The 19,687-nt window shown below is 46.6% G+C and overlaps 1 protein-coding gene across 1 annotated transcript in view; it reads right to left on the reverse strand.

Moving 5' to 3' along the window:
* Positions 1–19,687, reverse strand: part of LOC119978118 (delphilin-like) — a 202,580-nt gene that overhangs the window by 76,564 nt on the left and 106,329 nt on the right. Inside the window, exons 9-10 of the mRNA XM_038819519.1 lie at positions 9,640–9,794; positions 2,323–2,433 (exon numbers count right to left, since the gene is read on the reverse strand). Coding sequence (XP_038675447.1) covers positions 2,323–2,433; positions 9,640–9,794 — 266 coding nt within the window. The remainder of the gene's footprint in view (positions 1–2,322; positions 2,434–9,639; positions 9,795–19,687) is intronic.

The following is a 19,687-nucleotide window of genomic DNA, read 5'->3' on the forward strand; positions in this document are numbered from 1 at the left end:
ACCGGGGCCCCAAGGCTGCGTACTTAGCCCCCTGCTATCCTCCCTATACTCACACGACTATATCGTAAAATTCAGCTCCATCTCCATCTACAAGTTTGCTGATGACACGATCGTAGTGGGTCGATCTCATTTAACTACGAGTCAGAGTACAGGAGGGAAATAGAGAACCTAGTGGCATGGTGCAATGACAGAAACAATCTCTCCTTCAATGTCAGCAAAACTAAGGAGCTGGTCATCGACTTCTGGAGCAAAGTGTTGTAAACGCCCCTATCTGTATCAATGGTGCCAAGGTGGAGATGGTTAACCTGCTTCAAATTCCTAGGTGTAAGCATCACCGTCAATCTGTCCTGATCCACCCAGGTCGATGCTACGACCAAGAAAGCACAACAGCGCTTATACTTCCTCAGGGAATTAAGGAAATTTAGCATGTCCACAATGACTCTTTTTATAGATGTGCCATAGAAATCATCCTTTCTGGCTGCATCACAGCTTGGTTTGGCAACTGCTTGGCCCAAGACCATAAGAAACTACAGAGAGTTGTGAACATAGCCAGTCCATCTCTGCCTCCCATCCATTGACTCTGTCTACGCCTTCCGCTGCCTTGAGAAAGCGGGCTGCATAATCAAAGACCCTCCGCAGACGGGTTATTCTCTCTTCCAACCTCTTCCATCAGGCAGAAGGTACAAAACTTTCAGAACACATGGCAATAGATTCAAAAACGGCTTCTTCCCCGTTGTTACCAAACTCCTGATTGGGCCCCTTATGGACTGAACTGATCTTTCTACACATCTTCTCCACAGTTGTAGCATTATATTCCGTATGCTGCATCCGATGTCTTTGTTTATGTATTTACATTGGGTATTTATAGCATGTTCTATGTATTCATCTATGGAGAGATCTGCCTGGACTGTACTCAGAACAATGCTTTTCACTGTACCCCGGTTCACGTGGCAATAGATCTAAATCTAATATAAAAGTATTTCTCTACTTTTCACATAATAACATATCACATTGTCACAGTTTATGAATAAAGTTACTGTCAGCAATGGTTACCTTCAGCCTGTTTGCTGCTCCAATTGGAAATGTGTGGATAGTTGAAGCTCCACCATTTTTTACAGGGTAGATAAATAGAGCTGAAGGAGATGCCATACCATTCCTTTAACCGATGCCCATGCCTAGCAAAGTCCTAGCCTCGCCCCTTTCCATGGAAGGGTGTTGTTATGCTTTACTAATTATATGTGGCTGTAAAGATGGAAACTTCAGCATAATCTAAAACTGACTGGTGTAACTCTGAAATTCCTGGCTCGCAGAAGTGTAATTGCTGAACTTACACCCTCCACAACCCAGAGGTTTCAAGGCCCACCATTTTAGTGTTCAGACACCCACTCTATTGATGTCATCTTTTCAGACTGAAGCAGACAGGCAACATATTACAAGTGGAAAATAGAATTTATGGATTATATTCATACCCAGGAAGATTAAATGGGATCCTCCTATGCACAGTGGGCAGAACAGATCTTGAGCCCAGCAATGATTCAACTGATTAAACCTGAAGGAGATTTTATATCAAGAAAGCAATAAGAGCTCATCAAGACAGCTGAAACTGAGTTGTGGGAGTTGTGGGATAGAGTAACCAGTAAGCATTAAACACATTAAACACAATCCTGAGGGCGGCACATGGCACAATGGTTAGCACTGCAGCCTACGGCGCTGAGGACTTGGGTTTGAATCCCGGCCCTGGGCCACTGTCTGTGTGGAGTTCGCACATTCTCCCCGTGGCTGCGTGGGTTTCACCGCTACAACCCAAAAGATATGTAGGTTAGGTGGATTGACCACCTAAATTGCCCCTTAATTGGAAAAAAATAACAGGGTGCTCTAAATTTATGGAAAAAAAAAGAAAAAAGTATACTCATCCCGCAGTCATGGGCCAGCTTTCTGCCAAAATGTATTATTAGTTTAATCATAATTTACTACATTGTTTTCTCCATTTAACTCTCTTTCTTGAAGGTGCTTCTTGTTAAGATACAGGTAATTCTGTAATCAGCCATGTAGTTAATGTGCGAACAAAGGCAATGAGTGCTATTTGGAAATTCAGCTGCAAGAAAAATCATAACCAAGTCTGATTCTTGGAGTTTGCACATTCTCTCCATGTCTGCGTGGGTCTCACCCCCACAACCCAAAACGATGTGCAGGGTAGGTGAATTGGCCACATTAAAATATCCCTTAATTGGAAAAAAAGAATTGGATACTCTAAATTAATTTGTTTTTAAAGTCTGATTCTATTCTCACCCAATGTCTGTACATATGCATGCCTACACATACCTGCTGTGGACTCTTTTGCAGCACGAACTCGCACACTGCCATGATAGACCGATGAGGTTCTGACAGAGTTACGTCGAGGCCCTTCAGATATCAGCTCACCTTCAACAGACTCTGCAGTAAAAATAGGATCAAAAGTGGTCCTGAGCACTGATTAACATAAGGGATGCATTTTAAACACCGATTGTAAAAATAATTCCACTGAATTCTGAACAATATAACATAGGTGACACAGTGTCTTCTTTATCGACATCCTGGGGGTTACCAGTGATCAGAAACTGAACTGGACTAGCCATATTAATACTGTGGCTACCAGGGTAGGTCATAGGCTGGGACTCTTACGGTGAATGACTCACCTCCTGACCCCCTCAAAGCCTGTCACCATCTACAAGGCACAAATCAGGAATGTAATGGAATACTCTCCACTTGCCTGGAGGAATGCAGTTCCAACAACACTCAAGAAGCTCGACACCATCCAGGACAAAGCAGCCTGCTTGATTGCTCCTCCATCCACAAACATTCAAACCCTCCAGCACTGACGAACAGTGGCAGCCGTGTGTACCATCTACAAGATGCACTGCAGTAACTCACCAAGGTTCCTTAGACATCACCTTCCAAACACATGACCACTACCATCTAGAAGGACAACAGCAGCAGATACTTGGGAACCTCACCACCTGGAGGTTCCCTTCCAAGTCACTCAGCACCCTGACTTGGAAATATATCACCATTCCTTCAATGTCGCTGGAGTAAATTCCTGGAACTCCGTCCCGACCAGTACCTTCACTCAGAGACTGGAAAAGATTAAGACGGTAACTCACCACCACCTTCTGAAGGACAATTGGGATGAACAATAAATGCTGGCCTAACCAGCGACACCCACATCCCGTAAATTAACATTACAAAAATTACGGCACAGAGTGAGAAATCACAGGATCGGTCAAAGCAAGTGAAAAAAATCACAAGGATGAGTGTGAGCCAAAATAACAAGAATCAGTTAATTTTTGTGAGAAATAACAGGAATCAGTCAGTGTGAGTCAGAAATCTCAGGGCAGCATGGTGGTACAGCGGTTAGCACTGCTAATTCAGAACGTCAGAAACCCGGTTCAATTCCAGCCTTGGATGATTGTCTGTGTGGAGTTTGCACATTCTCCCTGTGTCTGCGTAGGTTTCCTCCGTGTGCTCCAGTTTTATCCCACAGCTCAAATATGTTCAGATCAGTTGGATTGTGCATGCTAAATTGCCCCTTAGGTTGAGTTGTGAGGATAGGGCGGGGGAGTGGGCCTAGGTAGGATGCTCTATCAGAGGGTCAGTGCAAGTTCGATTGGCCATCTTCTGCATTATATGGATTCTATGAGCTTCTATGAGGGATGATCAGTCTGAGTAAGAAATCACAGGGATCGGTCAGAGTCAGTGAGAAATTAAAGGGACTGGTCAGAGGAACCGGTCAGTAGAATTTACAGTGCAGAAGGAGGCCCTTTAGCCCATCGAGTCTGCACCGGCCTTTGGAAAGAGCACCCTAATGAAGCCCTTGCCACCACCCTATCCCCATAACCCAGTAACCCCACCTAACCTTTTGGACACTAAGAGACAATTTATTATAGCCAATAACCCTACCTAACCTGCACATCTTTGGACTGTGGGAGGAAAGCGGAGAACCTGGAGGAAACCCATGCACACACGGGGAGAAAGTGCAAACTCTACACAGATAGTCACCCGAGGCTGGAATTGAACCCGGGACACTGGAGCTGTGGGGAAGCAATGCCCCACAGGGCACCTTTCCGTATGAGTGAGAAATCACACACATATGTCAGTGTGAGAAATTACACAGATTGGCCAGTGTGGGAAATCACACAGATCAGTTAGTTTGAGACATCACACAGATCAGTCAGTTTGAGAAATCACAAGGATCGGTCAATGGGAGTGGAAAATCGCAGAATCAATCAGTGGGAGTCATAAATTGCAGCCATTGGTCAGTGGATTGTGAAATCACATGGATCGGTCAGTGTGAGTGAGAAATCACATGGATCGGTCAGTGTGAGTGAGAAATCACATGGATCGGTCAGTGTGAGTGAGAAATCACATGGATCGGTCAGTGTGAGTGAGAAATCACATGGATCGGTCAGTGTGAGTGAGAAATCACATGGATCGGTCAGTGTGAGTGAGAAATCACATGGATCGGTCAGTGTGAGTGAGAAATCACATGGATCGGTCAGTGTGAGTGAGAAATCACATGGATCGGTCAGTGTGAGTGAGAAATCACATGGACCGGTCAGTGTAGAGAGTGAAATCACATGGACCGGTCAATGTGAGAGAGAAATCACATGGACCGGTCAATGTGAATGATAAACCACTGGAATCGGTCAGGGACAGTGAGAAATCACAGGGATCAATCAATGAGTCAGAAACCACAGGAATGGGTCAGGGATAGTCAAATCACAGTAATCGGTCAGAGTCAGAAATCGCAAGGATCGGTCATTGAGAGAAATCACCGGGATCGGTCAGTGAGAAATCACAGGGATCATCACCGTGAGAGAGAAATCACAGGAATCATCACTGTGAGAGAGAAATCACAGGGATAATAATTGTGAGAGAGACATCACAGGGATCAGTCAATGAGAGTCAGAAATCGCAGGGATCAGTCAGTGTAAGAAATCACATTGGTCAATGTGAGAGAGAAATCACAGGGATCAATCAGTGTGAGAGAGAAATCACAGGGATCGGTCAATGTGAATGATAGACCACAGGAATCGATCAGTGTGAGTGAGAAATCACATGGATCGGTCAGTGTGGAGAGAGAAATCACAGGGATCGGTCAATGTGAATGATAAACCACAGGAATCGGTCAGGGACAGTGAGAAATCACAGGCATCAATCAATGAGTCAGAAATGACAGGAATGGGTCAGGGAGAGTCAAATCACAGTAATCGGTCAGAGTCAGAAATCGCAAGGATCGGTCATTGAGAGAAATCACCGGGATCGGTCAGTGAGAAATCACAGGGATCATCACCGTGAGAGAGAAATCACAGGAATCATCACTGTGAGAGAGAAATCACAGGAATAATAATTGTGAGAGAGAAATCACAGGGATCAGTCAATGAGAGTCAGAAATCGCAGGGATCAGTCAGTGTAAGAAATCACATCGGTCAATGTGAGAGAGAAATCACAGGGATCAATCAGTGTGAGAGAGAAATCACAGGGATCGGTCAATGTGAATGATAAACCACAGGAATCGATCAGTGTGAGTGAGAAATCACATGGATCGGTCAGTGTCGAGAGAGAAATCACAGGGATTGGTCAATGTGAATGATAAACCACAGGAATCGGTCAGGGACAGTGAGAAATCACAGGCATCAATCAATGAGTCAGAAATGACAGGAATGGGTCAGGGAGAGTCAAATCACAGTAATCGGTCAGAGTCAGAAATCGCAAGGATCGGTCATTGAGAGAAATCACCGGGATCGGTCAGTGAGAAATCACAGTGATCATCACTGTGAGAGAAAAATCACGGGGATCATCACTGTGAGAGAGAAATCACAGGGATCATCATTGTGAAAGAGAAATCACAGGGATAATAATTGTGAGAGAGAAATCACAGGGATCATCACTGTGAGGGAGAATCATAGGGATCGATCAACGTGAGTGAGAAATCACAGGGATCAGTCAGTGAGAGTCAGAAATCACAGGGATCGGTCAGTGTGAGAAATCACAGGGATCAGTCAGTGAGAGTCGGAAATCACAGGGATCGGTCAGTGAGAGTCAGAAATCACAAGGATTGATCAGCGTGAGGGAGAAATCACAGGGATCGATCAGTGCGAGAGAGAAATCAGAAGGATCGATCAGTGCGAGAGAAAAATCACAAGGATCGATCAGTGCAAGAGAGAAATCACAAGGATCGATCAGTGCGAGAGAGAAATCACAAGGATCGATCAGTGCGAGAGAGAAATCACAAGGATCAATCAGTGTGAGAGAGAAATCACAGGAATCGATCGGTGTGTGTCAGAAATCACAGGGATCGGTCCGTGTGTGTCAGAAATCACAGGGATCGGTCCGTGTGTGTCAGAAATCACAGGGATCGGTCCGTGTGTGTCAGAAATCTCAGGGATCGGTCCGTGTGTGTCAGAAATCACAGGGATCGGTCCGTGTGTGTCAGAAATCTCAGGGATCGGTCCCTGTGTGTCAGAAATCACAGGGATCGGTCCATGTGAGTCGGAGATCACAGGGATCGGTCTGTGTGAGTCGGAGATCACAGGGATCGGTCCGTGTGAGTCGGAGGTCACAGGGATCGGTCCGTGTGAGTTGGAGATCACAGAGATCACAGGCATCGGTCCGTGTGAGTCGGAGGTCACAGGGTTCGGTCCGCGTGAGTGTAAAATCACAGGGATCGGTCAGTGTGAGTGAGATATAATAGGGACCCCTCCAAATGAGTGAGAAATCACTGAGATCAGACAGTGTGAATGAGAAATCACTGGGATCAGTGCATGCGAGTGAGACATCACAGAGATCGGTTAGTCAGAGTGATAAATGACAGGGATCAGTGAGAGTGAGAAATCACAGGGATCGATGAGAGTGAGAAATCATAGGGTTCAATGAGTGAGTGAGGAATCACGGGGATCAGTTAGCGTGAGTGAGAAATCGTAGGATTACCGACAAGAGAGGCTGAACAGAGACGATGGTCTGTGATAATAACTGAAAGTGAGATCTGGCAACATCTGCGGAGAAAGAAGCAGAGGCCTGGATCCTCCACCCTACCAGCTGCATGTTTCTCAGAGATGGGAGACGGCGGGCAGTTCTCTGGTGGCAGGATTCTCTGCTTCTGCCGTTGTCAATAGGATTTCCCATTGAAGCCACTCTGCACTGCCAGGAAATCCATAGACGGGGGTGCGCTGCCAGCAGAAACAGAGAATCCCACCGCCAGCGAACGCCCGGAGAATTCTAGCCAGAGTTAATGTTTTAAGTGTGACTCTTCTTTAGAACTGAAGATGGGAAGAAATGAAATGGATTGCATGCTATTGATAAAGAGGGGAGGGTCAGGTGAACATAGATGGGGTAGAGTACTGGGTGGGTTAAATATCAAAGATGCCAAGGAACAAAAGGAAAGAGAGAATGATAGTCATTGCAGCAAAGAAACAAAGCCTAGATCAAACGTAGGTATTAATAGAGGAATTAAGTTAGCTCAGACAGAAAGTAAAAACAAGATACAGACTGCCATTTGGAAAAAGAAAACACAAATGGAGGCTAGAGTTCATCATCTGAAGTTGTCAAACTCAATGTTGAGTCCAGAAGCCTGTGAAATAGCTAATCAGTAGATGAGGTTCTGTTCCTTCAGTTTGTTTTGGGCTTCACTGGAACATTGCAGCAGGCCGAGAACAGAAATATGAGAATGATGGAAAGATGGTGAATTGAAATGGGAAGCAACTAGAAGGTCGGGGTCACAATTGCGGTCAGAAGTGTTCTGCAAAGTGATCACCCAGCCTGCATTAGCTCTCCCCAATGTAGAGGAGACTACATTGTGAGCAGCAAATACAGATTACTAAATTGAAAGGAGTACAAAAAAATCCCTTTTACCTGGAAGGAGTGTTTGAGACCTTGGACAGTGGGGAGGGTAGACAAGGGGTGATTGTATGGGAAGGCTCTGTGGGAAGGGGATATAGATAGAGGAGTGTACCAGGCTGTCCCAGAAGGAATGGTCCTTTCAGAAGGCTGACAGGGGAAGGGAGGGGAAGACCCGTTTGCTGGTGGTATCATGCCGGGGGTGATGGAAAGAATGGAAGTTGATCCTTTGAATATGGAGGCTGGTGAAATGCAAATTGAAGGCAAGGAGAATCCTATTGTGGTTCTGAGAGGGAGGGGAATGGGTGAGGGCAGAAGTGCAGGAAATGGGTCAGACGGACGAGGGCCTTGTCAATCACAGTGAGGGAGAAATACTTGGTTTAGGAAAAAGGAAGTCATGCCAGAAGGACACCGTGGAAGGTGGCATCATCAGAAGAGATGCGATGGATACAGAGAAACAAAGAGAATGGATTTTTCAATTATTTCATGAGATGTGAGTGAACATTGCTGGTAAGGCCATAAACTGAATAGCTTGCCATGCTATATCAGAGGGTATTTGAGAGTCATTGTCGTGGGTCTGGAGTGACATGTGGGCCAGACCAGGTAAGGATGGATAGTTCCCTGAAAAGCTTTAGTGAAGTTCTTCGTCACCATACCAAAACTTGCTTGCAATTCCAGATTGAACCCATATTCCCAGAAGATTAGCCCAGGCCTCTGGATTTCTAGTCTAGTGACATTACCACTGTGCCACTGACTCTCCAAATAGAGTACTTACAGGAAGCAGGGAGTGTGGACAGTAGTATTGGGAATTGGTAGGGTTGTAATGGATATTATTAGACAGCCTATCCCAAAAAACATTTCAGAAAAGTTAAGGAAGGGAAGGAACAAATCGGAAATGGACCAGATGAAGATGGGATAAGGGAGGAAATTGGCAACACAACTAATTAATCTTTTCAATGCTGGGAAAGAGCAGGAAACATCACCAATACAGTCATTAAAGAGTTATTAGGGGGGTGGGGAGGCGGCAGGTGGCGCAATGGTTAGCACTGGGACTACGCCATTGAGGAATCGAGTTCGAATCCGGCCCTGGGTCACTGTCTGTGTGGAGTTTGCACATTCTCCCCGTATCTGCGTGGGTTTCGCCCCCACAACCCAAAGATGTGCAGGCTAGGTGGATTGGCCACGCTAAATTGCCCCTTAATTGGAAAAAAATAATTGCGTACTCTAAATTTATTTTTTAAAAGTCAAAGAGTTGTGGGACGGGGTGGGGGAAGAATAGACTGGACCAAGGAATGTTCCATCTACCCCACAAAAAAGACAGGCATAGGGCCTATGTGGGTATCCACGTCTACACTTTTTATTTTGAGAAAGTGAGATAAATCAATAAGAGAACAAAATCAGCCAGGCTGGAGGAGGATGGTGGGGATGTAAATTGTTCTGTGGGGGAAAGACACTGTCACAATGAGTTAATTCAGGCATTCAGTTATTTAGAACTTTGCCTTTGCAAAGTATTGCATTCTACTGCAAGAATTTATACTTGAGGGTTATAAATTTCTAATTGATGAAACGCCAGGTAGTTCTCAGAGAGCTCCTGTGTGAGTTGATATTTTTGACAGTTACTTAATCCAGTGCAGCCAGCAACACAAAAGACTCCAGTCTCTTTCTGCTCCTATGAAGGTCACACTCAATCATTTCTTTCTCAGATTCCACAGGTCACACTCCTTGGGCAGCCTCGTGCACTCTCCTTTACCAATCAGCATATCTCACCTGCGGCTGCCTTGTATCCCAGGAATCTGGCAATCTTCTGGTGACAATGTTCCTGCTCCTCATATGTCAGCAGTTGATAGATGAACTGCCAGATCACCTGTTTTGCTGGTGTGTCCAGCACAGGGTAGATGTCAACAATCAGAGTATCAATGTTTCTGTGGGAGCACAAGTATAGATTTAGTATAGAGCTCATCCTACATATGTAAAGCTCAGACAGACAGTTCTGCCTTTGGGCCTTTTTGCAGAGATTCAAAAAACTAAAACAGATTGAGAACTTCAGAGGAACAGGAAATCTAGGCTCAGATTTTCAACAGGAAATGTTCCAGACTTCCAGCCATAACTTTGGCAATACATGGTAGAATTCTGGGGATATAGTATAAATGGGAACCTACACATTACATCTGTATAGACCTCAATATGTGTGAGCAGATCTCTTCAAATGTGCCATTGTGTCCGCTGGGGCAGCATTTTGGATCAGGACTCTCATGTCCTCATGTTGGGTTCAAGTGGTAGTGGGGCAGGGGGGGGGGCACCGAAGTTGGCCACTTCCCGACCCAAAATGGCGATTTACAAAGCACGCAGGGAAAATTGGACACTTTAAGAAAGACAAGCAGGTTGCAGAATCTCCCTGTGTATTCTGTCTGCAGAGAAAGCAGACAGCACCGAAACCAGCAGTTTGCATATTATTGAGCAATTCCCGGGAACAATGGATACAACGATTAGCTACATTTGGGACATTCTATAGCAGGTCAGACATCTCAGCGCCAACGGGAGTCCGAAACAAAGGAGACAAACAAGCCAGGAAGAACCGCCCAGTAATCGAGAAACGGCCCCAGTATTGGGGAATTCAAACCAATCGATTGGTATGGGATCCAATCGATTGGAAGTAAGCTCGGGTCTGCCCAAAAGGGCGCGAAGCACCTGGGACCTATAAAAGACAGGTCCCAAGTTCAGTTCACTCTCTTAGCCGGCCCTCCCAGCAGAACACCTTAGCAGCTCTCGAAGAACTTGACCGTAAGAAGGAGAGGCCTGGCCAATTGCTGCACCACCAAGTAAGTGTCATACAACGCACGCTATGAGATAGACACTCCTGACCCCTTAGTCCATACCAGCTGGAAGCCTGCAGATCCAGTACAGAGCAAGAGGCCATTGTTCCCTGATCCGGCGGGTTCCCTTATCCAGATAAGTATTGGCCTATTAGTGGTAGGAATAGTTTAGTCTTTTAGTATTATATGCATGAGTAGCGAATAACTGTGTATTAATAAACGTGTCTTGTTTTGAACCTTACTAATTGGTGTATTGAGTCATTGATCTGAACTTGAACTTGAACCTCGTGGTGGTATCATAAAGATATCTGGCGACTCTAGAGCTAAGGAATAAAACAGAGCCAATTGAGTGTAAAAGCACACTCACCAGAACGAGCAACGGGGGGGGGGGGGGGGGGGGGGGGGGGGGGGGTCACACTGTGGGAAACAGTAATCCAACAGTGATTTTCTCCAAATTGGCTAATTAATGATTAGAGGGCAGCCTTGCCGTCCATTTAGGATTACAAAACGCTCTAGCTCAGTAGAAACAGCAGTCTGCAGTTCAGGTAAGAGAGAGAGATCACCTCCAACTTGATACACTCTCAATCCAATCTTTTACAGTTTTAGATTAAAAAATGGATTAAGCTGCAGGACCTGTAGCTCCTGGTGTAACCAGGGAGGAGGCTGCTACTAGACACCTGACCTAGTCCTCGATGCCTTGTTGGGCACTCCGGCAATACGCGTTAAGTGCCCATACAATCCCTTTAATTGGTGGCCCGCCACCGCTTGCAGGCAGATAGCCCTGCCGAGCATCAACTCTGTGTTCCAACTCCAGGAAAATGGCACCAGTGTATGTGGTGATATGCATCACTGTATATACATAAGGGGCAGCACGGTAGCATGGTGGTTAGCATAAATGCTTCACAGCTCCAGGGTCCCCGGTTCGGTTCCCGGCTGGGTCACTGTCTGTGCGGAGTCTGCACGTCCTCCCCGTGTGTGCGTGGGTTTCCTCCGGGTACTCCGGTTTCCTCCCACAGTCCAAAGATGTGCGGGTTAGGTGGATTGGCACACGAAGAAGCAGAACACAACAGTGTGATGCGTCCGGAAAGACAGAATGCTAGCACGCAGGGCAAATCTACAAACCCACCCGCCTCCGTACTCACCCCTGACTGGGGCGGCAAATTCTGCCGCTAATTTCTGTACAGACTCCACAGAGCCCATTTCCATACAGGCCCCATAACATGTGAGTTGATCCCCATACAGACCCCATAGTGTGTGAATCGATCTTCATACAGACCCCATAGTGTGCGCACTGATCTCCATACAGACCCCACAGTGTGTGAGCTGATCTCCATACAGTCCCCATAGTGTATGAGCTGATCTCCATACAGACCCCGCAGTGTATGAGATGACATCCATACAGACCCCACAGTGTGTGAGCTGATCCCCATACATACCCCACAGTGTGTGAGTCGATCTCCATACAGCATACAGACCCCATAGTGTGTGAGTCAATCTCCATACAGACCCCATAGTGTGCGCACTGATCTCCATACTGACCCCACAATGTATGAGCCGATTGTCATAGATATCATAGAATTTACAGTGCAGAAGGAGGCCATTCGGCCCATCGAGTCTGGACCAGTTCTTGGAAAGAGCACCCTACCCAAGGTCAACACCTCCACCCTATCCCATAACCCAGTAACCCCACCCAACACTAAGGGCAATTTTGGACACTAAGGGCAATTTATCATGGCCAATCCACCTAACCTGCACATCTTTGGACTGTGGGAGGAAACCGGAGAACCCGGAGGAAACCCACGCATATACGGGGAGGATGTGCAGACTCCGCACAGACAGTGACCCAAGCCGGAATCGAACCTGGGACCCTGGAGCTGTGAAGCAATTGTGCTATCCACAATGCTACCGTGCTTCCGTCCACAATGCTACTGTGTTGCCCTCCACAATGCTACCGTGCTGCCCTCCACAATGCTACCATGCTGCCCTCCACAATGCTACCGTGCTACCCTCCACAATGCTACCGTGCTGCCCTCCACAATGCTACCGTGCTGCCCTATCTCCATACAGACCCCATAGTGTGCGCACTGATCTCCATACAGACCCCATAGCGTGCGCACTGATCTCCATACTGACCCCACAATGTATGAGCTGATCTCCATACAGACCCCATAGTGTGTGAGCTGATCTCTATACAGACCCCACAGTGTGTGAGCTGATCTCCAAACAGACCACACAGTGTACGAGTCGATCTCCATACAGACCCCAGAGTGTGTGAGCTGATCTCCATACAGACCCCAGAGTGTGTGAGCACTGATCTCCATACAGACCCCACAGTGTGATAGCGGATCTCCATACAGACCCCAGAGTGTGCGAGCTGATCTCCATCCAGACCCCACAGTGTGTGAGCTGATCTCCATACAGACCCCAGAGTGTGTGAGCACTGATCTCCATACAGACCCCACAGTGTGTGAGCTGATCTCCATACAGATCCCACAGTGTGTGAGCTGATCTCCATACAGACCCCACAGTGTGTGAGCTGATCTCCATACAGACCCCACAGTGTGTGAGCTGATCTCCATACAGACCCCACAGTGGGTGAGCTGATCTCCATACAGACCCCACAGTGTATGAGCCGATCTCTATACAGACCCCACAGTGTGTGAGCTGATCTCCATCCAGACCCCACAGTGTGTGAGCCGATCTCCATCCAGACCCCACAGCGTACGAGCCGATCTCCATACAGACCCCACAGTGTGTGAGCTGATCTCCATACAGACCCCAAAGTGTGTGAGCTGATCTCCATACTGACCCCCCAGTATGTGGGCCGATCTCCATACTGGCCCCACAGTGTGTGAGCTGATCTCCATACAGACCCCATAGTGTGTGAGCCAGTCTCCATACAGACCCCACAATTTGTGAGCCAGTCTCCATACAGACCCCAGTGTGTGAGCTGATCTCCATACAGATCCCACAGTGTGTGAGCTGATCTCCATACAGATCCCACAGTGTGTGAGCTGATCTCCATACAGATCCCACAGTGTGTGAGCTGATCTCCATACAGATCCCACAGTGTGTGAGCTGATCTCCATACAGACCCCAAAGTGTATGAGCCGATCTACATACAGACCCCACAGTGTGTGAGCCGATCTCCATACAGACCCCATAGTGTGTGCACAGATCTCCATACAGACCCCATAGTATGTGAGCCGATCTCCATACAGACCCCACAGTGTGTGAGCCGATCTCCATACTGACCCCAGAGTGTGTGAGCCGATCTCCATACAGACCCCAGAGTGTGAGCTGATCCTGAATCTAAATAAAAGAAACTACGATGGTATGAGTCGCTAGTTGGCTGTAATGGATTGGGAACATCTAAAGGGATCATGATGGATGGACAATGGCAAACATTCAAAGAGCACATGGGTGAACTGCCACAATTGCTCATTTATGTCTGGCACAAAAATAAAATGAGAAAGTGGCCAAACATTGACTTACAAAGGAAATTAGAGCTAGCATTAGATCCAAGGAATAGGCATAAAAATTGACCAGGAAAACAGCAGGCCTGAGGATTGGGAGGAGTTTAAGATTCCGCAAAGGAGGACAAAGATTGATTAAAAAGGGGAAAATAGAGCATGAGAGTAAGCTTGCAGGGAACATTAAAACTGACTAAAACTTTCTAAAGGTATGTGAAGAGAAAAATATTGCTGAAGACAAATGTCAGAAATGGGAATTTACAATGGGAGACATGACCACCTAAATGCATACTTTGGTTCTGTCTTCACAAAGGACACAAATAACATACCAGAAATGTTGGGGAGCACAGCGAGTGCGAGGAACTGAAGGAAATTGGTATTAGTCGGGAAATGGTGTTGGAGAAATTGATGGGATTGCTGGTCGATAAATCCCCAGGGCCTGATAATCTACATCCCAGGGTACTTAAGGAAGTGGTCCTAGAATTAGTAGATGCATTGGTGGTCATCTTCCAAGATTTTTTGGTTTCTGGAATAGTTCCTACAGATTAGAGGGTAGATAACAAAACCCCACTATTTAAAAGGGGAGGTAGAGAGAAAGCAGGGAATTATAGATCAGTCAGCCTGACTTTGGTAGTGAGGAAAATGCTAGAGTCCATTATTAAAGATGTAATAGCAGAGCACTTGGAAAGCAGTAGCAGCATCGGACATACATTTACGAATGGGAAGTCATGCTTGACAAATCTACTGGAATTCTTTGAGGATGAAATTAGTAGAGTTGACGAGCAGGAGCCAGTGAATGTGGTTTATTTTGACTTTCAGAAGGCTTTTGGCCACATAAGAGATTAGCATGTGACATTAAAGAGCATGGGATTGGGTTAGTGTATTAGAACATAGAACATAGAACAGTACAGCACAGAACAGGCCCTTCAGCCCTCGATGTTGTGCCGAGCCATGATCACCCTACTCAAACCCACGTATCCACCCTATACCCGTAACCCAACAACCCCCCCTTAACCTTACTTTTTTTAGGACACTACGGGCAATTTAGCATGGCCAATCCACCTAACCCGCACATCTTTGGACTGTGGGAGGAAACCGGAGCACCCGGAGGAAACCCACGCACACAGGGGGAGGACGTGCAGACTCCACACAGACAGTGACCCAGCCGGGAATCGAACCTGGGACCCTGGAGCTGTGAAGCAATTATGCTAACCACCATGCTACCGTGCTGCCCCTTTTGAGATTGAGATGGATAGAAAACTAATTGGCAGACAGGAAACAAAGAGTAGGAATAAATGGGTCTTTTTCCAAATAGCAGGCAGTGACTAGTGGGGTACTGCAGTGCTAAGACCCCAGGTATTCACAATACATATTAATGATGATTTAGATGAGGGAATAACATGTAATATCTCCAAATTTACAGATGACACAAATCTGGTTGACAGGTGAGCTGTGAGGAGCATACAGAAATGATTCAGTATGATTTGGACAAGTTGAGTGAGTTGGAAAATGCATGGCAGATGAAATATGATATGGATAAATGGGAGGTTATTCACTTTGGTAGCAAAAACAGGAAGGCAGATTATGATCTGAATGGCTATAGATTGAGAGAGGGGAATGTACAATGAAACCAGTCTGTCCTTGGCACGTGCAGCAGGTGGTAAAGAGGCAAATGGTATATTGGCCTTCATGGAGAGAGTAATTGAGTACAGGAGTAGGGATGCCATGCTGCAATGATACAGGGCTTTGGTGAGAACACACCTGGAATTATTGTGTAGTTTTGGTCTCCTTATCTGAGGAAGGATGATCTTGCTACAGAAGGAGTGCAGCGAAGGTTTACCAGACTGAACCCTGGAATGGCGGGACTGAAGTATGAGGAGAGATTGAGCCAGTTAGGAAAATTATTGTGCACAGTTTTGGTCTCCTTATCTGAGCAAGGATGTTCTTGTTATAGAGGGAGTGCAGCAAAGGTTCACTAGACTGATTGCTAGGATAGCGGAACTGGCGTATAAGGAGAGATCGTGTTGATCAGGAACATAGGAATTAGGAGCAGAAGTAGGCAATTCGGACCTTTGAGGCTGCTCTGCCATTCAACCAGATCATGGCTGATCTCTTCCTGGTCTCAGATCCACCTCCCCACCTGTTGCCCATATCCCATTAACCCATGTTATTTTATCAGAAATATATCTATCTCCTTGCAACCATTTAATGACTCCGATTCCAGCGCACATTAGAACCTGTTAAATTCTAACATGACTGGACAAAGGGCGCGATTCTCCATTTGGGAAACTATGGGCTGGATTCTCCGGTCGCCGACACAAAAATCGCGTTTGCCGATCGGCCGGAGAATCAAAGTTCCTGACCGAATCGGGAGCGGCGCCACTTTCACGATGCTCCACTCCCTCCAAAGCGATGTACTCCGAGAGTACGTCGCACAACGTATCGATGGTCTCGGGACATTTCCTGAGGTCCACCCTTCGATGCTCATCCCCCGACCGGCCGAGTTCCTGACGGCGTCGGTCGCGTGTGGTCTCATCTGTTGGTTACTCGGTGTGGTGGTTGCAGACTCAATCCAGCACCGCCACAGTCGGGGGTGGGCCGATCCCAGGAAGGGGGGACTTTATCAGGGGCGAGGGACACTGTGGGGGGGGGGGGGGGGGAGTGGTTAGAGGCACGCGGGCCTGCCAAAGGGGGGGTATAATTTTGCGGGCCGGGTCTGAGAGCGGCCTCCGCCATGCAGCGTGGTGCGACCACTGCAGGCCACCGCCTTGCGTATGCGCGGCCATAGAACATAGAACATTACAGCGCAGTGCAGGCCCTTTGGCCCTCGATGTTGCGCCGACCTGTGAAACCACTCTAAATCCCATCTACACTATTCCCTTATCATCCATATGTCTATCCAATGACCATTTGAATGCCCTTATTGTTGGCAAGTCCACTACTGTTGCAGGCAGGGCATTCCTCGCTCTTATTACTCTCTGAATAAAGAACCTACCTCTGACATCTGTCCTGTATCTATCTCCCCTCAATTTAAAGCTATGGCCCCTCGTGCTAGACATCACCATCCGAGGAAAAAGGCTCTCACTGTCCACCCTATCTAATCCTCTGATCATCTTGTATGCCTCAATTAAGTCACCTCTTAACCTTCTTCTCTCTAACGAAAACAGCCTCAAGTCCCTCAGCCTTCCCTCATAAGATCTTCCCTCCATACCAAGCAACATTCTGGTAAATCTCCTCTGCACCTTTTCCAATGCTTCCACATCCTTCCTATAATGCGGTGACCAGAATTGCACGCAATACTCCAAATGCGGCCGCACCAGAGTTTTGTACAACTGCAACATGACCTCATGGCTCCGAAACTCAATCCCTCTACCAATAAAAGCTAACACATCGTACGCCTTCTTAATAATCCTCTCAACCTGGGTGGCAACTTTCAGGGATCTATGTACATGGACACCGCGATCTCTCTGCTCATTCACACTACCAAGAATCTTACCATTAGCCCAGTACTCTGTCTTCCTGTTATTCCTTCCAAAATGAATCATCTCACACTTTTCTGCATTAAACTCCATTTGCCACCTCTCAGCCCAACTCTGCAGCTTATCTATGTCCCTCTGTAACTTGTAACATCCTTCCGCACTGTCCACAACTCCACCGACTTTAGGGTCATCTGCAAATTTACTCACCCATCCTTCTACGCCCTCCTCCAGGTCATTTATAAAAATGACAAACAGCAGTGGCCCCAAAACAGATCGTTGTGGTACACCTCTAGTAACTGGACTCCAGTCTGAACATTTCCCATCAACCACCACCTTTTGTCTTCTTCCAGCTAGCCAATTTCTGATCCAAACTGCTAAATCACCCTAAATCACATGCCTCCGTATTTTCTGCAATAGCCTACTGTGGGGAAACATTTCAAATGCTTTACTAAAATCCATATACACCATATCAACTGCTTTACCCTCATCCACCTGTTTGGTCACCTTCTCAAAGAACGCAATAACGTTTGAGAGTCACAACCTACCCTTCACAAAACCGTGTTGACTATCTCTAATCAAATTATTCCTTTCCAGATGATTTTACATCCTATCTCTCATAAACCTTTCCAAGACTTTGCCCACAACAGAAGTAATGCTCACTGGTCTATAGTTACAGGGGTTGTCTCTACTCCCCTTCTTGAACAACGGGGTAACATTTGCTATCCTCCAGTCTTCTGGCACTATTCCTGTAGACAAAGATGACTTAAAGACCAATGCCAAAGTCTCAGCAATCTCCTCCCTAGCTTCCCAGAGAATCCTAGGATAAATCCCATCCGGCCCAGCAGACTTATCTATTTTCACTCTTTCCAGAATTGCTAACACCTCCTCCTTATGAACCTCAAGCCCTTCTAGTCTAGTAGCCTGTATCTCAGTATTCTCCTCGACAACATTGTCTTTTTCCTGCGTGAATACTGACGAAAAATATTCATTTAGCACCTCTCCTATCTCGTCGGACTCCACGCACAACTTCCCACTACTGTCCTTGACTGGCTCTACTCTTACCCTAGTCATTCTTTTATTCCTGACATATTTATAGAAAGCTTTAAGGTTATCCTTGATCCTACCTGCCAAAGACTTGTCATGTCTCCTCCTGGTTCTTCTTAGCTCTCTCTTTAGGTCCTTCCTAGCTAACTTGTAACTCTCGAACACCCTAACTGAACCTTCACATCTCATCTTTTCATAAGCCCCCTTCTTCCTGTTGACAAGTGTTTCAACTACTTTAGTAAACCACGGTTCCCTCGCTCGACCACTTCCTCCCTGCCTGACAGGTACATACTTATCAAGGACACTCAGTAGCTGTTCCTTGAACAAGCTCCACATTTCCATTGTGCCCATCCCCTGCAATTTCCCTCCCCATCTGATGTATCCTAAGTCTTGCCTCATCGCATCATAATTGCCTTTCCCCCAGATATAACTCTTGCCCTGCGGTATATACCTATTCCTTTCCATCACTAAAGTAAACGTAATCGAATTGTGGTCACTATCACCAAAGTGCTCACCTACCTCTAAATCTAACACCTGTCCTGGTTCATTACCCAGTACCAAATCCAATATGGCCTCTCCTCTCGTTGGCCTATCTACATACTGTGTCAGGAAACCCTCCTCCACACGTTGGACAAAAACATCTAAAGTACTCGAACAATAGCGTTTCCAGTCAATATTTGGAAAGTTAAAGTCCCCCATAACAACTACCCTGTTGCTTTCGCTCCTATCCAGAATCACCTTGGCAATCCTTTCATCTACATCTCTGGAACTTTTCGGAGGCCTATAGAGACCATGGACCCCTCAATCCTCCAGGCCGTATCAGCAGCTACAATCGGGTGCTCTACGTTGCCGGCATGCTAGCCCCCAGCAAACGGAGGATTGGTGGCCATTTTATGCAATTTTTTCGGGCGTAAAACGTCACCATTCCTACGCCGGCATGGGGACATAGCCTCAGAATCGGAGAATCCAGCCCGATGTTCTCCCGTCGGAGTTGAATTGTAACTGA

The sequence above is a fragment of the Scyliorhinus canicula genome, chromosome 15 (assembly GCF_902713615.1).
Source record: "Scyliorhinus canicula chromosome 15, sScyCan1.1, whole genome shotgun sequence".
In the NCBI taxonomy this organism is placed as follows: Eukaryota; Metazoa; Chordata; class Chondrichthyes; order Carcharhiniformes; family Scyliorhinidae; genus Scyliorhinus; species Scyliorhinus canicula.